Source organism: Leptinotarsa decemlineata, unplaced genomic scaffold (assembly GCF_025532065.1).
Source record: "Leptinotarsa decemlineata unplaced genomic scaffold, Ldec_3_MD MMD2_tig00026340_RagTag_RagTag, whole genome shotgun sequence".
Classification (NCBI taxonomy): Eukaryota; Metazoa; Arthropoda; class Insecta; order Coleoptera; family Chrysomelidae; genus Leptinotarsa; species Leptinotarsa decemlineata.
This window is the reverse complement of record NW_027412694.1, coordinates 16,578,062-16,597,076: the sequence shown is the minus strand read 5'-3', so window position 1 is coordinate 16,597,076 and position 19,015 is coordinate 16,578,062. Positions and strand designations below refer to the sequence as shown.

At 33.4% G+C, this 19,015-nt stretch overlaps 1 protein-coding gene across 1 annotated transcript in view; it reads left to right on the top strand.

Annotated features, from left to right (window-relative positions):
- The window catches only part of LOC111501841 (alpha-tocopherol transfer protein-like), a 36,556-nt gene that overhangs the window by 6,454 nt on the left and 11,087 nt on the right, over positions 1–19,015 (top strand). The window contains exons 2-3 of the mRNA XM_074183631.1: positions 1,937–2,102; positions 16,826–17,075. Of these exons, the coding sequence (XP_074039732.1) occupies positions 1,937–2,102; positions 16,826–17,075 (416 nt within the window). The remainder of the gene's footprint in view (positions 1–1,936; positions 2,103–16,825; positions 17,076–19,015) is intronic.

The window sequence follows — 19,015 nt, the reverse complement described above, 5'->3', positions numbered from 1 at the left end:
CAATTAAATGATTAATACAAATGGCAACCATCGGTACGCTGTAGTCTTCTTATTTCTGTGCATGAATAAGAAATTGGTCAATTACGGAGTGCTGGTCAACTATCGGTGCCTTAACCCTATATTGATGAACTTGATATATCAGGGTCATTACAGGATCATACATCTTCGGTTATCTAGAATAAAAATGAAATTTCACTCACTTAAAGCAAATCGTGAAACAACAATAACAATCTTGAGTCAATGGTTTTCAGACTTTTTTTCATATATGGATCCATAAGAACATGTGATAGATTCAATAACAGATCTGAAAAATTTCTTCTGTGACATAGTGACCAGTTAGAATAAAGTGAGGGGTTTTCAACAACGTATTTGGTTCAATGTCATGTCAAAGCCATGGGTAAAACGTTGTGAATGTTCTAGTTATCGATTCGATAACATCGCATTCCAACTGAATAATCTCAGTATTATTCAGAGTGAAGTTATAATACTCAAACTGTACTATACAGGGTGTAACATGAGTACGTCAAAATAGTCAAATGACGTATCCCTGAGACAATTTCAGAAAGAAAAGTCCTCAATAACTTGTGCCCGGAAACGCTTCGTTTCGGAGATACAGGGTGTTGAAATTTGATTTTTTTTGTCCGTTTCTCAAAAATAACATTTACATTTGCACAAAATTTGGTACCTGGATTTTGTTTGACGTGAAGCATCATATTTTCGTATCAGTTTTCATGTAACATCGATAAGGCGTTGCGTACGCTGTTATTATTTATTTCAAATTGCCCTAACTTTTTTGACAGTGAAATTTTAGTTCTCATTGAAAACCTAATTGACACACCGTTAGCGCTAGAGGTGATCGTTTTCGAAATATTTACAATTGTTCATATCGATGCATATCACTTAGCTCCTAGTTGTTGAGAACATTACAATAACTGATTATGTGGTGGATCTCGTCAGAATGAACAATTTTTTCCTCTGAATAATCATCAAAAAATCATTCGTTTTCGAGAAGAATAAAAACAAAAATTGCAAAAAACCGACCAAATTTTAAAATAATTCAATTCCATTGAGACATGTAACTTCCTGCTGCCGGTGAAGATGTACATCCGCAGTCGATGTTCTAGAATCCAAACGGAATGTATGCTGTCGTCAGCAAGGAAATATAAATATTGGATTATTATTTTTTTCCAATAAGTCGTTGAAATAAAATTAAAAAAAAAGGTTGGAGGCAATATGGATCCTTGGGGAACACCAGCGTTGATGGTAAAAGTATTCGAGAGATATCCATCAACGACCACTTGCAGGAAACGTACTATCAGGAAGCTGAAGAACCATACACAAAAATGATCCGACAAGCCGTAGCATCGAAGTTTGGCCAGCAAACCCTCATGCCACCCACGGTCAAAGGTTTTAGAAATATCAAGCGCAACAGCTCCCGACTCTCCATGTTTCTCGACTGCGTTATTCCAAATATGGGTGCCATACAATATAAGGTCGCCTATTGATCTTTGTTTCCGAACGCCATATTGATGATTGCTCAAGGTGTTGAGCCTTTTCAAATATTTGATGATTAGATGAGGTAACTTCACAATTGTCCGTTTTGTAATATAATACAATCAATAATTTCATTCGTAATATCACAACCCGCGGTAAACTAACCGTAAGGCAAACAATTTCTATGTATGAATGAGTTCGTTTAAATTCGCAGTACTTTGTTGGATGAATGAAATTATTAAGTGAATATGCAAATTGACTTAATGAAATCATATTCAAATGAACATTATTTACTGTAACACCGCTGTGTTTATTATATAAATGATGTTCATTTATGAAGTACATGATGTTATTCACAAGCATGTTGAAACTTGATCCATTATTTGATACACCTATAATAATAGTGAAAAGTTCTGTAGACTCAGTTAACTCTTCTTTTCAGATATCAGCCTGAATCAAATCAAGTATGGACTTTTAGGATGCAAAATGAGCGTAGAAAAGACAAAAGAAGGAGTGGCAGGATATTTCAAAGTGCATACGAAATACCCAGAAATCTTTCAGCGACTCATGCCAGGCTCGGAAGAGTATAACAAGTGTAAAAAATTGACGTATGTTTCCCTTATAGTTGATTTATTCCCAATTTGGAAAATCGGAATAATATTGGTTTAGTGAGCAGTGAAATAGGAACTAATATTTGAAAAAACACATATCTGAAAAAATCATTCAGAATAGTTATTAGGAACGCCAAAATGAAATAAAAGATGATTGTACTGTTAAGACCAAAATAATACAGGGTGCTCTATTTGAAATAACAAAGTTATCTATGGCCTAAATTATAAAAAAGTGACATTCTGTATTACATTGAAAAACGAGTTTTATCGAAATCAATAGCTCAATACGTCTTTCATGCTTGGCCAGAATCCGAAGGAATGATTTCTATACATTTTAAAGTTATTTAGTTTCCAATGATACCTGAAAAAATGCGGGATGTTTAATTTAAAAAACACAACCTTAATATGTCACATTTTTTCAAGCCACCCTGATTACTTGAAACAATTTTTTTCTGCAGCCTTTTTCGAAATTCATATAACGGAATGGAGAAATTTCCAAAAAAATCAATGATGTGGTTTACAAGGACTTTATGGAATGGTGTGCTCTACCCAGTATATCGAATGATTCGCATTGATGTATAGAATTGTGAAAAAAATCAATGAGTATTCGGGAAATGATGAGTTCTTATACTTTAATGAGCGATTTGAATCCATTTCTTCAGTGATGAATATCCGAATATATATTTCGTTATTGGAGTGATTAAATGAAAATGGAACTGAATGTTACTGGAGTTTTTTCCCAACACCAAATCGTTATTTTTACACCTCGACACGTATTTCGATCACCAAGTGATCATCTTCAAGGGGAAGATAAAACTAGAAACTTCTCGAAACTAAAGCTATTTATGCTATTAAGGTACATCATACAGGTAGGTAATCAGTAATACCACCCATACAAGTGTACCACCCTGAATTAATTTTTCAATTGGCCTTTCTATTATTTTACAATATGTCCTTATGTATGTTTAAATGTTACTATATATACTATATATAGCTATATAGGTATAGAACAATTTCCAGCTATATAAAGTTAGTTTCACAATATTGCCTATCTAAATATATTTACAATGTGTCTTTTTGTAGTAATCAGTAAACCCAACAATATTATTTCAATAAACTATATAGTATGCTATTTGGTATAGGTCCGTTATCGTTATTCATAATATTATTATGTTTACTTATTTCTACACTCTCATAGGCATCTAGTTGTCTGTTGTTGTTAACTTGTCTAACTAATTTTAAACTGAACTGAAGTCTATGGAATGGTTTTCTTGCAAAATATGATGGGCGACTGCTGATTTTTCAGGTCTTCCATATTTTAAGTGTGCTATGTGTTCCTCATATCTCACTTCAATAGATCTTTTTGTCTGTCCATAATATTTTGCATCGCAGTCCTTACATTCAATTTCGTAAATTCCAGACTTTTCCGAATTCTCGACTTTGTCTTTTGGACTTCCCAAAAGGCTATGCAGTGTATGACTTGTTTTAAAAACCACGTTTATACCTAGTTCCTTGAAAATCTTTCCAAAGTTCTTCGTATATTGGTGGTATGGAACTAAGATGTATTTATCTTGGTTTTTGTCCTTTCTGTAAGTCGAGATTTCGTTCATTCTTAACCTAAACTTCTTTTTCCTAATTATGTCATCTACAATACTCCTCGGGAAACCGTTAGTGGCTGCTATTTCCTGTATTTTGCGTTTTTCTTTTGTGAACCTATCATGTGTTAAAGGGAAAGTCATAAGACGATGTACCAAAAAATTCAACCCAGCACGTTTGTGCCGTCCACAGTGATGTGAACTGTCAGGAATATACCTGTACGTGCTTGTTTCTTCTCTAAATGTATCGTATTCTAACCCTCCATCTTTGCTCCTCATTACCAAAACGTCAAGAAATGGTAGTTGTCCTTTATTTTCTAATTCATACCTGAATTTTATTGATGGACATCTATTATTTAGAAAGGAAACAAACTCCTCGATATTCGATTTTTTGGTATCGAATACCGCAAAAATATCATCCACATACCTCAGCCAAATCCTAGGAAAGTACTTTGACTTTTCTTTAGTTTCCATATCGAATCTGCTCATGAACAGGTCTGCCAGGTAGGGGGACAAGGAATTTCCCATGGCCGTTCCTTCCTGTTGTTCATAAAAGCAACCTTCTACCTGGAAACGATTTTGTTTCATACACAAATTGGTAAGAGAAACGAATTTATCGATTTGGTGATCGAAACACGTGTCGAGGTGTAAAAATAATGATTTGGTGTTGGGAAAAAACTCCTGTAATATTCATTACTACACCAAAGGTTCCAAAACAGTACATCATAAGGAACTGAATTGTTGTAAAGTTTAGCCAAAACGTATCAATAATGAGAGAAGAAAAAATTTTTTAGTCACAGAAGAAAATCAGTATACAAGTTGTCAATCACTTGTAAACCTGATTTACCTGATTGAGCACAATTTCTCATATTACGAGTTTGAAATGAGTCTTTCATTTTGATCGTATGAAATTAGTTGAAAAACTTGCGAATGATGATAATCATTTCCATGTTGATGTTCACGATGAATAAGTTCCTTAATTTTTCATATAGACGAAGAGATTAGAAAACATACTGAATTATTTTTCATTGCAGATAATTCAAACAAGAAAAATATTTGATAGAATCGATCTAGAATATGAGTAACGCATAACATTCTTTATTAGGTGAATTAACAATATTATCAGAAATACTTATTGTCTAGCGGACAGAATAGGCTGGAATACATTACTTCAATATTGAATGTTCGAACTGCAGCCCTTGCTGTATTTGACAGTAACCCAAACGGTGTATAAATTCTTGTTGAACCTTGTGTATGGTTTCTTGCGTAATATTGTTTATTTCTGTTCGAATTTTCACTTGTACATCTTCAATATTTGCTGGTTTCGTTTGATAAATAACATTCTTCAGATGCCCCACAGCAAATATTCCAAAGGATTTAAATCTGGTGACCACGCTGGCCATACAGTGGGTCCACGTCTACCAATCCACCTGGTCGGAAAAATTTCATCTACGTACCTTCTAACATCTACAGCATAATGTGGAGGTGCACCATCCTGTTGAAACCATAAACTTCCATCAAAACCTCCAGGATTACGTCTGCTGGGAAATAAATTACGTAAAGTAGGTACGAGATACCCCCTTTAAAACTCAAGGTACTTTGCCCCGTTTAAATTACCTTCGATAAAGTAGGGTCCAATGATTCGATTTCGTACAATTCCAGCCCATACATTTACCTTTTGAGGGTATTGTGTATGATGCTCACGCATCCAGTGGAGGTTTTCTTTTGCCCAGTATCTACAATTCTGACGGTTAACCTCACCATCTAACGTGAAAGTGGACTCATCAGAAAAAATAATGTTTTGTATCAAGAGAGGGTCTCGGTGACATTTATCCATCATTTCTTCGCAAAATTGGAGTCGTCTATCGGGATCATCTTCGTTTAATTCATGCACAAGTTTGATTTTATGAGAATGCCATTTTTCAAGCTTCAATAGTTTGTGTACCGTTGTTTTGCCAACACCAATTTCGCGACTAACTTTACGAACAGAAGTGTGCGCATCTTCTTCAAAACTCAGTAAAACATCTAATGCTGTATCAGCATTTGCAGGGGGACGACCTGATTTGCGTACATTTGCAACCGTATCAGTTTCTCGAAATTTCGTTTCCAGCTTACTGACTGTTGAACGCGTTATAGGTCTTTCTGGATATTTATCATTAAACAAATTGCACACTTCTATCTGAGTTCGCGATCTGTCTCCATACCCAATCATCATAAGTATTTCAATTCTTTGTTTTACACTTAACTCCATTTCTACTTCCAATTAAATCAAAGCAATCATTCAAATATTCACGAATACCAAAAATATTGTACTACTAAACTGTCACTGAACATCAATAAATTACTAAACAAATAATGATATTTCACAAAAAACTAGACGACTATGTTTTATATAAATATAGATAAGAAATAATTTCTTTCATATTCTGTCTGCTAGACCACAAGTACCAAATATGTTTGGAAACACTCATTTTTATTACTCTAAACATGTAGCAAACTACGGGGTGTTACATTTAAACCAATTGCCGCTAGACAATAAGTATTTTTGATAATATTGTTAATTTACCTAATAAAGAATGTTACGCGTTACTTTATTAGCACACATACAACTACTGTATTTTTGTCCACCCTGTACCAATTGGAATCAACATGTGATACATTTTCTGAATCAGCTCAGCTAGAGTAATTTGAAAATTGAGACAAAATGGGGGTGTTCCACTAAAAAAAATGACGGTGACGTCATTACTCGAACGTAATTCACCCTGTATATTAGATTATTAATTTAAAATACGGTAAAACAACATCAAAAATCGACGTGTTTCAGGATTATTTCTTAAAATGACCTGTTTAACTGAAAATGAATTTGTTCCATACTTTACGGACACAGTGTATATAAAAATACATAATACATACGCCTACTTAAAAAACTCAACAATTCAAAACGATTACATACATTCATTCATTGAGATAGTCAGCAACTGATTAGTAACATTTTTCCTACAGAAACTGTTTCAATATTTTTTTTTAAATATGTAAACTTTCCTTTCCTTTTATTTGAGGTGGACGGTTATAGAGTAATCTAGCGCCCATGCTATTTGGAGATTGATTACTCAGCTTTGAACGGATCGTATTATCATTAAGTTTGAATTCATTTTTGTTTCGGAAAACATACATACATGCTTCATATATGTTATATTAGAAAAATCAATGCACCCTTTGTCCAAGGATTGCACCATAATAAACAAACATTGCATCAGCCACTACGCAGTTACCCAGGAAATGACTCAGCATATTCAGCACATTTCCAAGGTTTTTCTAGAACATTCGAAGAAACGCATATCTACATCAGCAGTTCCTGATCCTATAAATATGGGAAAACAAGAGGACGCCTCATTCTTGAACCACTTCGCGACTATCCAAGTTCGTCGATTTCTTGAATCATTATTTTGATCAAATTCTTGAACCACTTCGCGACTATCCAAGTTCGTCGATTTCTTGAATCATTATTTTGATCAAATTCTTGAACCACTTCGCGACTATCCAAGTTCGTCGATTTCTTGAATCATTTTTTTAACATTTAATACTTTATTGTAAATATTATATTCAATAAAGTTTGTTTTTAAAAATATAAATTCAGTGTGAACCACATAACAAATTGGCGCAGTCGTACGGATCTTGAGAAACGCTGACATCCAAACAGCGGTAGTCTCCAGACTTTCGACAAGAAGAAGAACAAGCACCAACCCCAGTGGACAGGACGGTCTCTTCAGCAACAAGAAACCCGCATAAGTCGTCGCCGTTGCCCATCCGTTGTGAAGAAATCACTCCAGGAAACACGCGTAAGTCGTCGAACGCTGCTCATCTTGCTGTAGCCAGAGCTCATGAAGTAGGATTTCATCCCGCCACACCAAGCACCACAACGAAAGGAAAACAAAGAAGAATAGCATAAGAAACTAGGATAAGGAAAAGCGTGAGTACACTTTGAATTATCATCACAATTGAAGTTGAAATTTTGATTAACCCTTGTTCAAATTTTAATTTAAAAATGGCAGAAAATAATGATCCAATTGAACCCTACAAACTTTCTGAAATATTTTCAATTGTTCCCGAATACGATGGTGATTCAATTTCGCTAGGAAATTTCATAAATGCTTGCGATCATGCCGAACGCATGGCCGTAGATCAACAAAAAACTTTACTTACAATACATATTAGAAATAAATTAAGAGGAAAAGCTGCTCAATTGATAAATTCCAGAAACCCAGGAACTTATCAAGAGATCAGAGGTTTATTAAATTCTCACTTTGGTGATACGCGAGATCTAACGTCACTAATTCAAGATCTACAGAGAATAAAACAAGGAAATGGAGAAAATGCACTGACATTTTTCTCAAGACTACAAAGTCACAATGCAAAAATGTTATCTTGCATACAAGCTTCAAACTTGACTCACGAACAAAAATTAGCACAATCAGTACTAATCGAGTCAATGATATTAAATACTTTATTGACAGGACTAGAACCCAAACTAGGTCACATAATACGAGCAAGTAATCCAACAACGATGTTAGAAGCATCAATCAGAATAAAACGTGAGATACAGCTCTCATACTTTGAAAATCAAAGATTGAATACACGTTTACCCCCAAATCAAAGTCAGAACAAACCAAGACAAATGGCAAACACCCAAAATAATTTCCAAAGAAATTATATGCAAAGCCAAAATCCAATAAGACCCATTGGAAATCAAAATCAAAGTCAAAGCTTTCAACAAGGTTTTCAAAGACCTCAAAACTACCAACAATCTTATATTCCAAGACCCAACTTTCCAGTACAACAACGTACACAACCTAATCAAACAAACCAATTCAGACAACAGAATTACGGTCAACCACAAAATAGGCCTACAGTAATTCAGAAAAATCCCCAAAATCCAACAAATAATAACATGAGAACCCATTATCTTGATTATAATGATTATAATTATGACAATGAGTATGACCAAAATGAATACTTTTATAATGACAACCAATATCAAGACGAATACAGTTTGGAAAATAATTCATTTTACGATGAAAACAATTATTTTCAAAATCAATGTGAAGAAGAACAATTCTATGAGGATTTTCACAATACCCTGTCTTTAGACAACCCTCCTATAGAGAACCCATGTATACGAACTACCAACAGTCATTCAGACAATATCAAGCCCCAATTACGACAAACCCAGTATACAGACAAGTTATTAATAGACCCATCATGCGTAGCACAGCCGATAACCGAGAAATTTGCGGCAGTCATCAAAACGAGTATCAGTCCCGTTCGAACAATGAACAAAGAACAATTATTCGTATAAGTCCGATCCTAAGCAATCTTTATTACATAAACAGTTTAAGCAATTTTAAAATACTAATTGATACCGGAGCAGGAATATCAATTTTCAAAAAGAAAACTGTAGAAAATTATTCAAAACGATTTAAAGAAAATATTCAAATAACAGGAGTAACTGAAGGAAAGGTAACAATTAATGAATCTGTATTATTACCATTTGGAAAAAACAGAGTTGAACACAAAGTTTATATTCACGATTTAGATATCGATTTTGACGGAATTTTAGGATGTGATTTTTTTGGAACATTTTGAAGGAGTTGTAGATATAAAAGATCAACAATTAAAATTAAACTATGGCACAATCCCGCTAATAAAAGCAACAGAAATGATTGATGACCAAAAATCTGAAGAGAAACAAGATGACCAAAAATCTAAAGAGAAACAAAATCAAAATAAAGTCACTCTTAACCCTGAAACATCAATGGCTGAAATAAATGACATTTTTGAGTATGACCCTGATAATTATTTTTTCGAAAGTAAATACGACTATTATAAATACTTAGAAGATGAAATTCCCATCAATAATATAAAAATCGAACCAAGAGTAGAAAAAGTTTTTAAATTAAAATCGAAACTAAGAAATACAGAAGCTATACTGTTAGCTGCTGAAAAAGAAAAAGTAAGACTTCCAAACGCTCTTGTAAAAATAAATGAAAAAGGAGTATTTTTAGTAACAGTTGTAAATGGAAACGCAATTAAAAAATCCATTGATTTCCCAGACTTACAATTTGAAAAATTTAATGAAAATGAAATTCAAAATGATTTTAGTGAAATTTTTCCAACTCGCTCAACAGAAATAAAAAGTTTGCTTCGCTTAGAACATTTGAATGAAGAAGAAAAAGAACTAATTGAGAACCTTTGTTTAGAATTCTCAGACATATTCTATATAGAAGGAGATCCTTTAACATTCACGAGTGAAATAAAACATTCTGTAAAACTAAAAGAGAATGCCCAACCCATCTCAACAAAATCTTATAGGTATCCACACATTCATAAAAATGAAGTGAAAACTCAAATTTCAAAACTATTAGAACAAAACATAATACGACCATCAGTCTCACCTTGGTCAGCCCCAGTTTTGATAGTACCTAAAAAACTTGACGCATCTGGAAAACAGAAATGGCGCGTTGTAATTGATTACAGGAAATTAAATGAAATCACAGTAGACGATAAATATCCTCTACCTAATATCTCAGACCTTTTAGATGAATTAGGAAAGTGTCAATACTTTACAACACTTGACTTAGCATCAGGATTCCACCAAATTGAAATGGATCCTAAAGACATAGAAAAAACTGCATTTTCTGTAGAAAATGGCCTCTACGAATTCCTGAGAATGCCATTCGGGATGAAAAACTCACCCTCCACCCTTCAACGAATTTTAGACCATATATTAACCGGACTTAGAAACGAAAGATGTCTAGTTTACATGGACGACATAATAATTTATTCCCCAACAATTGACGACCACTTGCAAAATTTAAAACTAGTATTGAAACGCTTAAGAAAAGCTAATTTAAAAATACAACCCGACAAATGCGAATTTTTAAGACAAGAAATTGCATACTTAGGACACCTTATAACCAAAAATGGAGTAAAACCAAACCCAGAAAAGGTGAATTGCATAATAGACTTTCCAGAGCCTATAAACGTTAAAGAAATAAAACAATTTTTAGGTTTAGCAGGCTATTATCGAAAATTTATCCCAAATTTTTCCAAAATATCTAAACCAATGACACATTTATTACAAAAAGATGTGAAATTTAATTTCGACAATGAATGTAAAATTGCATTTCAAGAATTGAAAAAAGCATTAACGTCAACCCCAATTTTAATATACCCTAATTTTGACGAACCCTTTATTTTAACAACAGACGCATCTTCCTTTGCAATAGGAGCAGTATTATCTCAAGGACCCATAGGAAAAGATTTACCTATAGCCTATGCATCTAGAACATTATGTCCAGCCGAGACAAAATACTCTACCATAGAAAGAGAATTACTAGCTATGGTATGGGCAGTTAAACATTTTCGTCCCTACCTTTATGGAAGAAAATTCAATTTTATAGTAGACCATCGCCCTTTAACGTGGTTATTTTCAATCAAAGACCCTGGCAGCCGATTAGCCAGATGGCGATTAAAATTAGAAGAATATCAATTCAATGTAATTTATAGACCCGGAAAAATACATAAAAACGCAGACGCTTTGTCTAGAATTAAAATAAACTATTTCAAAGAATGCGCAAAATTTCATTCAAAAATTTTCGCAATCGAAAATGAAAATCAAAATGAAAACCAAGAAATTTCAGATACTGAAACTGAAATAGGTCAAGAAACAATTTTTGAAGAATTGAAAAACTTTACAAAACTTTATGAATCAAAATCACTAATTGACTATTCTAAATTCATTTTTACCAATGACCAATTTTTAGACAAAAAACATAAAGATATAATTGTTTTTCTGCAAAGAAACAAACTCACAGAAATCCATGACAAAATACTCGAAGACATTTTTGAAGAATATCCCGATTTCTTCTACAACAAAATCAATGTTGTGTCCAGCAAAACAGTGAAAGATCGAAAATATTATTTGATCCCATTACCTTTTGATCATGACGGAGCAATAGAATACTTGTTTAGCTCCCTATACAAAGACCAAAATTTATTTGTACCAAACAAAGTATACCAACTCGAAACAAATGTAGGATTCCCAATACAAGAAATGTTATCCTATATTTTAGCTGATAAAGATGACATAAAATTCCAAATATGTCAAAACATTGTAACGACCCCTGACAAAGATCAGATTCCAATAATATTAGACCAGTTTCATAACGGTAAAAACAATTTACACCGTGGAATAAATGAAACTTTACGAAGAATAAAACAAAAATACAACTGGAACGGTATAACAAAAGATGTTGAAAATTTTATTAAAGCCTGTGAGGTATGTCAAAAAACAAAAATTTGCAGGAAAAACTTGGAAAATCCGTTAGTAATCACGGAAACCCCCAAAACAGCTTTTGAAAGAATAAATATAGATATTTTAGAAATTCCAACAAAGAATTATCTCCTTACAATTCGAGATGAACTTACAAAATTCACTCAAGCATACCCTATATCTGATAAAACAGCGAAATCAGTCGTAAACACATTATTACTATATTTCCAACATTATGGAACACCACTAAGAATCCATGCCGATTCAGGAAAAGAATTTAACAATTACCTATTGAAAGATATATGTTTACTCTATAATATTAAATTAACATTTTCTAGTGTTGACCATCCACAATCAAATGGCTCACTTGAAAGATTCCATGCCACCCTAATGGAAATGATAAGAGTAAATCTAGCAGAAAACCCCAAAGACCACCCATTTTCTATTATACCCTATGCTGTTATATGTTATAACAACAGTATTAATAAAACCCACGGATTTAGTCCTTACGAATTAATATTCGGACACACATCTGGTAGACCCCCAGAAACCTTATATAATCAAAAAGACCTTTTGACGAAGTATGTCAGAGATCTTAACAATCGTATGGAATATTATTACAAAGTAGCACGCACAAATACTGAACGAAAGAAAGAAAAAGCTAAAGTAAGATTTGATAGTAACTTACATCATGAACCAAAAACTTATAATATAGGTGACAAAGTATATGTAAAAGAGTCCCAAATCAAAAATAAGTTAGAAAATAAATTCAACGGACCTTTTGAAGTAATAGAAATTTTCAAAAACTCAGCATTACTGAGAAATCCTGAAACTAACCAAACAACAAAAGTCAATTTCGATAGACTGAAACCAAGTTTTGTTTCAGATCAAGAATGATTCTTCTACTGGCACTAACGATTCAAATAATCAACGCCCAGTATATGCTAGTACCTGTGAACAACACTATAGGTATTTATTACCATGAAACCGGAAGCATGAAAATATCAAATGAAAAATGGACTTTATTAGTTGTAAAAGACATGGCACCTGTAAAACAAGCCATTGCCCATAATCGAAACATTTTAAGTAATCTCATTCACCTACTTGAAACAAACAATTTAAGAATGAAAACGTTCAGTTCAGAGATAAGCACACATATTAGCCTTTTAAATAAAGTAGCTGATTCAGTAGAATTGAAATATGAAGAGACGCAAATAGACGCGAATGATTACAATAAGAATAATAAGCGATATAAACGAGGACTTTTAAATGGAATAGGTTCCGTATGGAAAGCAATAACCGGCAACCTTGACGCCAGTGACGGCGAATATTTTAATGAATGTATTAACAAGATTTATAAAGACGAACACCAAATTGAAAATTTATTAAAAAACCAAATTTCAGTCACAACCTCTGTAATTAAAGAATTTAATACTACAATACGACAATTACAGGTTGATGAACAAGCATTTAATGAAGATATAGTTCAAATTGAAGCATGGATATATACGCTATCCGACAGAGTATCTTTAATAAACGCAAGATTGAAAGCCATCCAAATTTGCGAACAACTTTTAGAAAGTTATGTATTTCTAGAAGATTATTTAAATGATATGCTGAACGCAATTACTTTTGCCAGACTTCATATCATTCACACATCAATTATAAAGCCAAACGATTTAGTTTCGTCCCTTCAGGAAATTGCTCAAACAATACAAAGAAACAATTTACCTTTACCAACAAAACTTTCTTCAATATCAAAATATCTTGACATAATTGAATTACAAGCCTTTCAAGCAGATTCAAGACTTGTCTTTATTTTAAAAATACCACTAGTAGAACCTGAATTATATACTGTCTATAGATTGTACCCCATTCCAATTTTGGATAATCGAACAGGGTTACATCACATTTTACCCACAAATAAGAAATTTATAGCAAAAGATGATGATTCAATGCTGTATGCTGCATTTGAAAATCTAAATTCATGTAAAAACTTAAATTATAATATTGACATATGTCAAAATGTAATTTCGTACCCAATTGATAGTAACGCAATGTGCAAAGCTCAAATTTTGAGACCACTTTCAGAACCTCCTAGAATATGTTCAATTTCACTTTTATTTGCAAAAGATTATAATGTGTATGAAATCCAAAGTAATACTTGGCTAATTGCATTATCAGATCCCTTAGCTGTAACAATAAATTGCCAAAAACGTGAGGTTGAAACACGAATTATAAAAACCAATTCAATCTTGAAACTTCAAGATAATTGTAATGCTTTCATTGGAAACACAAGAGTGTATTCAAAAATACTTGCAAATGAACAAAATGTAACTTATAAAAGTCATCCAATTTTGATACCATGTCAATGTTGCGAAGATGTACCAGAAAAAGAAAGTTTACCACATTTAAAACCTTTGAAATTGAGTAAATTGAATGTAGACAATCTCAATATTGCTCAACATAAATTAGATCAATATTCAGATCAGTTGGACCAAATTATAAATGAACCATTCGTAAACCGACATGTTTCATGGTTTACTATTTTCACAATTGTAATAATTGTAATAATAATAGTACTTTACATATTTTGTAAATGTAGAAAAAGACGTTCTATGCAAATTGGTATAATGACATCAAGCAATGATGATCAACCACCTGGACCCAGAAGAACTTTCGCTTCATTACGAAGACTACTCCCAGCTCCAGGAAGAAGACCCAGTATCCACCTAGAGGAACCCATTGAGGAAGAAATTGAGTTAAACTCAAATAAAACATTTGCTTGACTGAAAGTTGCAGCACCGCATCAACTTTCTTTTCAAGGGGGAAGTTGTTATATTAGAAAAATCAATGCACCCTTTGTCCAAGGATTGCACCATAATAAACAAACATTGCATCAGCCACTACGCAGTTACCCAGGAAATGACTCAGCATATTCAGCACATTTCCAAGGTTTTTCTAGAACATTCGAAGAAACGCATATCTACATCAGCAGTTCCTGATTCTATAAATATGGGAAAACAAGAGGACGCCTCATTCTTGAACCACTTCGCGACTATCCAAGTTCGTCGATTTCTTGAATCATTATTTTGATCAAATTCTTGAACCACTTCGCGACTATCCAAGTTCGTCGATTTCTTGAATCATTATTTTGATCAAATTCTTGAACCACTTCGCGACTATCCAAGTTCGTCGATTTCTTGAATAATTTTTTTAACATTTAATACTTTATTGTAAATATTATATTCAATAAAGTTTGTTTTTAAAAATATAAATTCAGTGTGAACCACATAACATATATATAAACACATGGTGTTGTCAATATACCTAAGTTTGGAAACAATCGTCTACATGAATGAGAGCTAGACACTCCTGCCATGCAGCGAACAATCTTTTTTTGTGCTATAAACACCTCAGCATACCTAGTTGACACACCCCACAATAAAATGCCATATCTTAGTTGGGAGTCTATATGAGCGGAATGAAGAGTTATTAACTGTTTTCTGGTTAAAAGATTTCGCATGTTCCTGACTAAGTAATTCATTGAGTGAAGTTTGACAATAATATGTCCACATTGTGCCTTCCAGTCAAGGTGCTCATCGATATTAAGCCCTAGAAATTTCATTGTCCCTTTATTAGAGCTAGATAAGGGCCTGCATTCACTTCGATTTCTATTGTGTTACAGGCTTTCTGTTTGTTATGAAAGCTATATAACGTTGTCTTATCAACATTTAAATACAAGTCGTTTCCATTGAAATATTCACAATTTTTTTTCATTACATCAGTGCCCACCTTTTCTATTTCCGATATTGTAGGAGCTGATATTGTCAATGGAAAATCATCTGCATATGCAGTGTACTTGCCTAAGTTGATATTATAATCTATATCTGTTACATACAATATAAATAGCACAGGCCCTAATATTGACCCCTGAGGAACACCTCTCTCAATAGTTCTCAGTTGTTAGTTGACCTTCTGAGTCTTGCTGCCATTGTTTTGGGCTATACTAACATACTGTGTACGATTTTCTATGAATGTTGATATCCAAGTATTCGCTACCCCTCTAATACCAAATCTTTCCAGTTTTGCTAGTAACTTAGCGTGGTTCACACAATCGAACGCCCTGCTCAAAGTCACAAAATACTGTAGCTGGACTTTCACCTCCTTCAATATGTTCTACCACTATGCTATAAAAGGAAACTAAAGCCGGAAACCATGTTACTTTTCGGTTATAATGTCAAATTTTTCAATAAAAGACGGCCCAGAAAAGAGTATTCGAATAGTTTTTGAAAACCGAAAAGTATCATTAGTGGTCTGTGATTTTCCAAATTATTTCGATTATTTTTTTTGTGAACTGGAATCACTTTCCCTCATTTAAGTCCTTTTGGAAAAGCGCCATTAGAGAAAGACAAATTCACCATGAAAGTGAGAGGTTTTATTATCGATTTGATAACTTTTTTTAATAAAAAAGAAGGAATATCATCTGGACCTGTCAAACATTTATTTCATAGTCAATTATTTGATATGCTGAGTAACTCATTTTCCTGAAATGGACTCAGAAAATAGAATTGAGATTAAAATCTGTATTTTCTATTGGTTCTATGCTTTTTTGTCTAATTGAGCTCCTAATTGCTACTTTGGAACAGTAACAAAAAAGTTGTTGAAAAATATTCCAAACTCAGAGGGATTTTCAATCAATTCATCTCCCATTTTTATTTTTATGTTTGGAAACCTCTAGATTCATTTGACAATAATATTCGATTATGTTAACTCCACTTCGAATATTCCAGAACTACGATAGTGATGCCAAAGCTCACACAAGATTTATGCAGAATCACTATCTTTATACCGGATGATCCAAATGGAGAAGCAACTGATGGAATAACTTATGAAGTTTTACCCCTGATGCAAGCAGAAATTCGTATCAGAAGTGTTGATTTTTTTGTTTCAAACTATTTAATTATAGACTTGAAACACTTTCACTTTGGTTTCATCTCTAAATTTAGCCCTTCCATAGTTTACAAACTGATGGACATATTGGTAAGTCAAATAGAATTGCTGCTTTTTTGACTGATATATGTTTGCTTCCTACTAAATGAAAATTCGCCAAATATCTGTGGTTTCAGTTAAACTAGCAGTATTTCTTGGAATCAACTAATATGACCACGCAGATAACTGTAGCTACCTACATGTTCTTATGTTGGTGACATCGTGCATATTCGTTATTTTCTGTTTTCAGCAACCAGGTTTTGCCCAACTTTGCATTTGGTTGCACCGCGCGGTTGAATCAGGTATTACTGTCAGAATCGAAAAAAGTCAGAAATGTTATTTTTTCCCGCTTCCGAGACTTCAATTGGTATTTCTTCAGTAACTGAAAATAAATAATGTTTTTTTCTTGAAACATTACTCAATGAAATGGATATAAAAAAGTTCATAAAATCTAAACGAATGTTATGGATTGTAAAACATTATGAAAACTGGATGGATAATGTGAAACTGGAAAAATTATCACGACATTTTAAAACCATTTCGTTAACTTTAATGAAATACACTTTCAGGCCAATTGACTCGATTATCTTTTTATTGTATATAAAAGAATCATTGGAGAAAGCAAGAATCCAATATACAGGGTGTAACTAAATAAGTGAAAACATTCAAGGAGGTGGATTCCTGATCGAAAAAAAGGTAAAGAAATTTCATTGGAGTATCCTTTGTTGAGATACAGCCCCTTGAAGAGGGTACATATAATTTGTATAACGATTTTTTTCACAGGCACTAAAAAAGTAACAATATTGAAATTAACCTGACGTTTTGTACTACCAAAAAAACACTTAGCCAGAATTTGGTTCACTCTATGGTTGTAAGGGGTGGAAAACGCAACCCTAAAATTTATCCCCAATGTAACATTTTGTCTTATTATTTGTTTACCATTTAAAAATGTATTTTCGATAGCCTGTTTCATTCTAAACAAAAATGTCTCTTGGATTTTTTAGTCCAAAATAAACCAGTTCGCAGCAAAAAAATCATTTTAGGAATAACTGCAGAGATACATCGTCATAAATGCGAAAATACGAAACTAATCTATCTAGTAGGTCGCTATTAGCGATAGTGACAATTAAATTGGTATGACGCTGTCAGTTTGTGAATTTTCGAAATTGAATTATTACTAATTGTGTGTTGTTGTTCTGTTCTTAATTTGTTACTTTGATAATTCACTTGTTATTAAAATGGCATACACAAATGAGAAAATAGCTGATATGCATTACGTTTACGGTCTGTCGCAGGGAAATGGGTTAGAAGCTTGTACAAGATATGCAGAAATCTATCCTCAACGGCAGCATCCTTCACATAGAATATTTGCTCGACTTCATCAACGATTACGAGTATATGGTTCATTCGACAGAAGAACGCAGGATTGTGGTAGCCATCGAGAAGTACGAACACCACAGCTTGAGGAAGTAGCACTTAATTTGATTGAAGAACAACCTACTATATACCTGTACTAGAAAGATTGATTTCCCGCTGAATGTTGATCATATGACGGTATTTCGAATTTCGAAGGAGCAACTCTTATACCCTCACCATCTGCAATGAGTACAGGCACTGTTACCGCGAGACTTTACGAACCGTCTTGAATTTTGCAATTGGATGCTGGAAATGATTAAAAAAAATTGTGACTTTCTGAAGACGATAGAATTCACAGACGAATGTGGTTTTTTTCAGGACAAGATTAATAATTTTCATAATTACCACATATGGGCTGTTGAAAATCCTCACGCTATTGTCGGAAGTAACCATCAAGAACAGTTTCCTCTTAACGTGTGGCTTGGAGTTATCGGATATGATTCAATTGGGCATCATTTTCTACTTCCTACGTTCCATTTTCAAGAGAACTGCATCCAGTACTGCTGGAGGAAGTTCCTTTGGGCGTCAGAAGGGATATGTTCTTTATGTATGATGGGGCTCTCGCCCATTTTAGT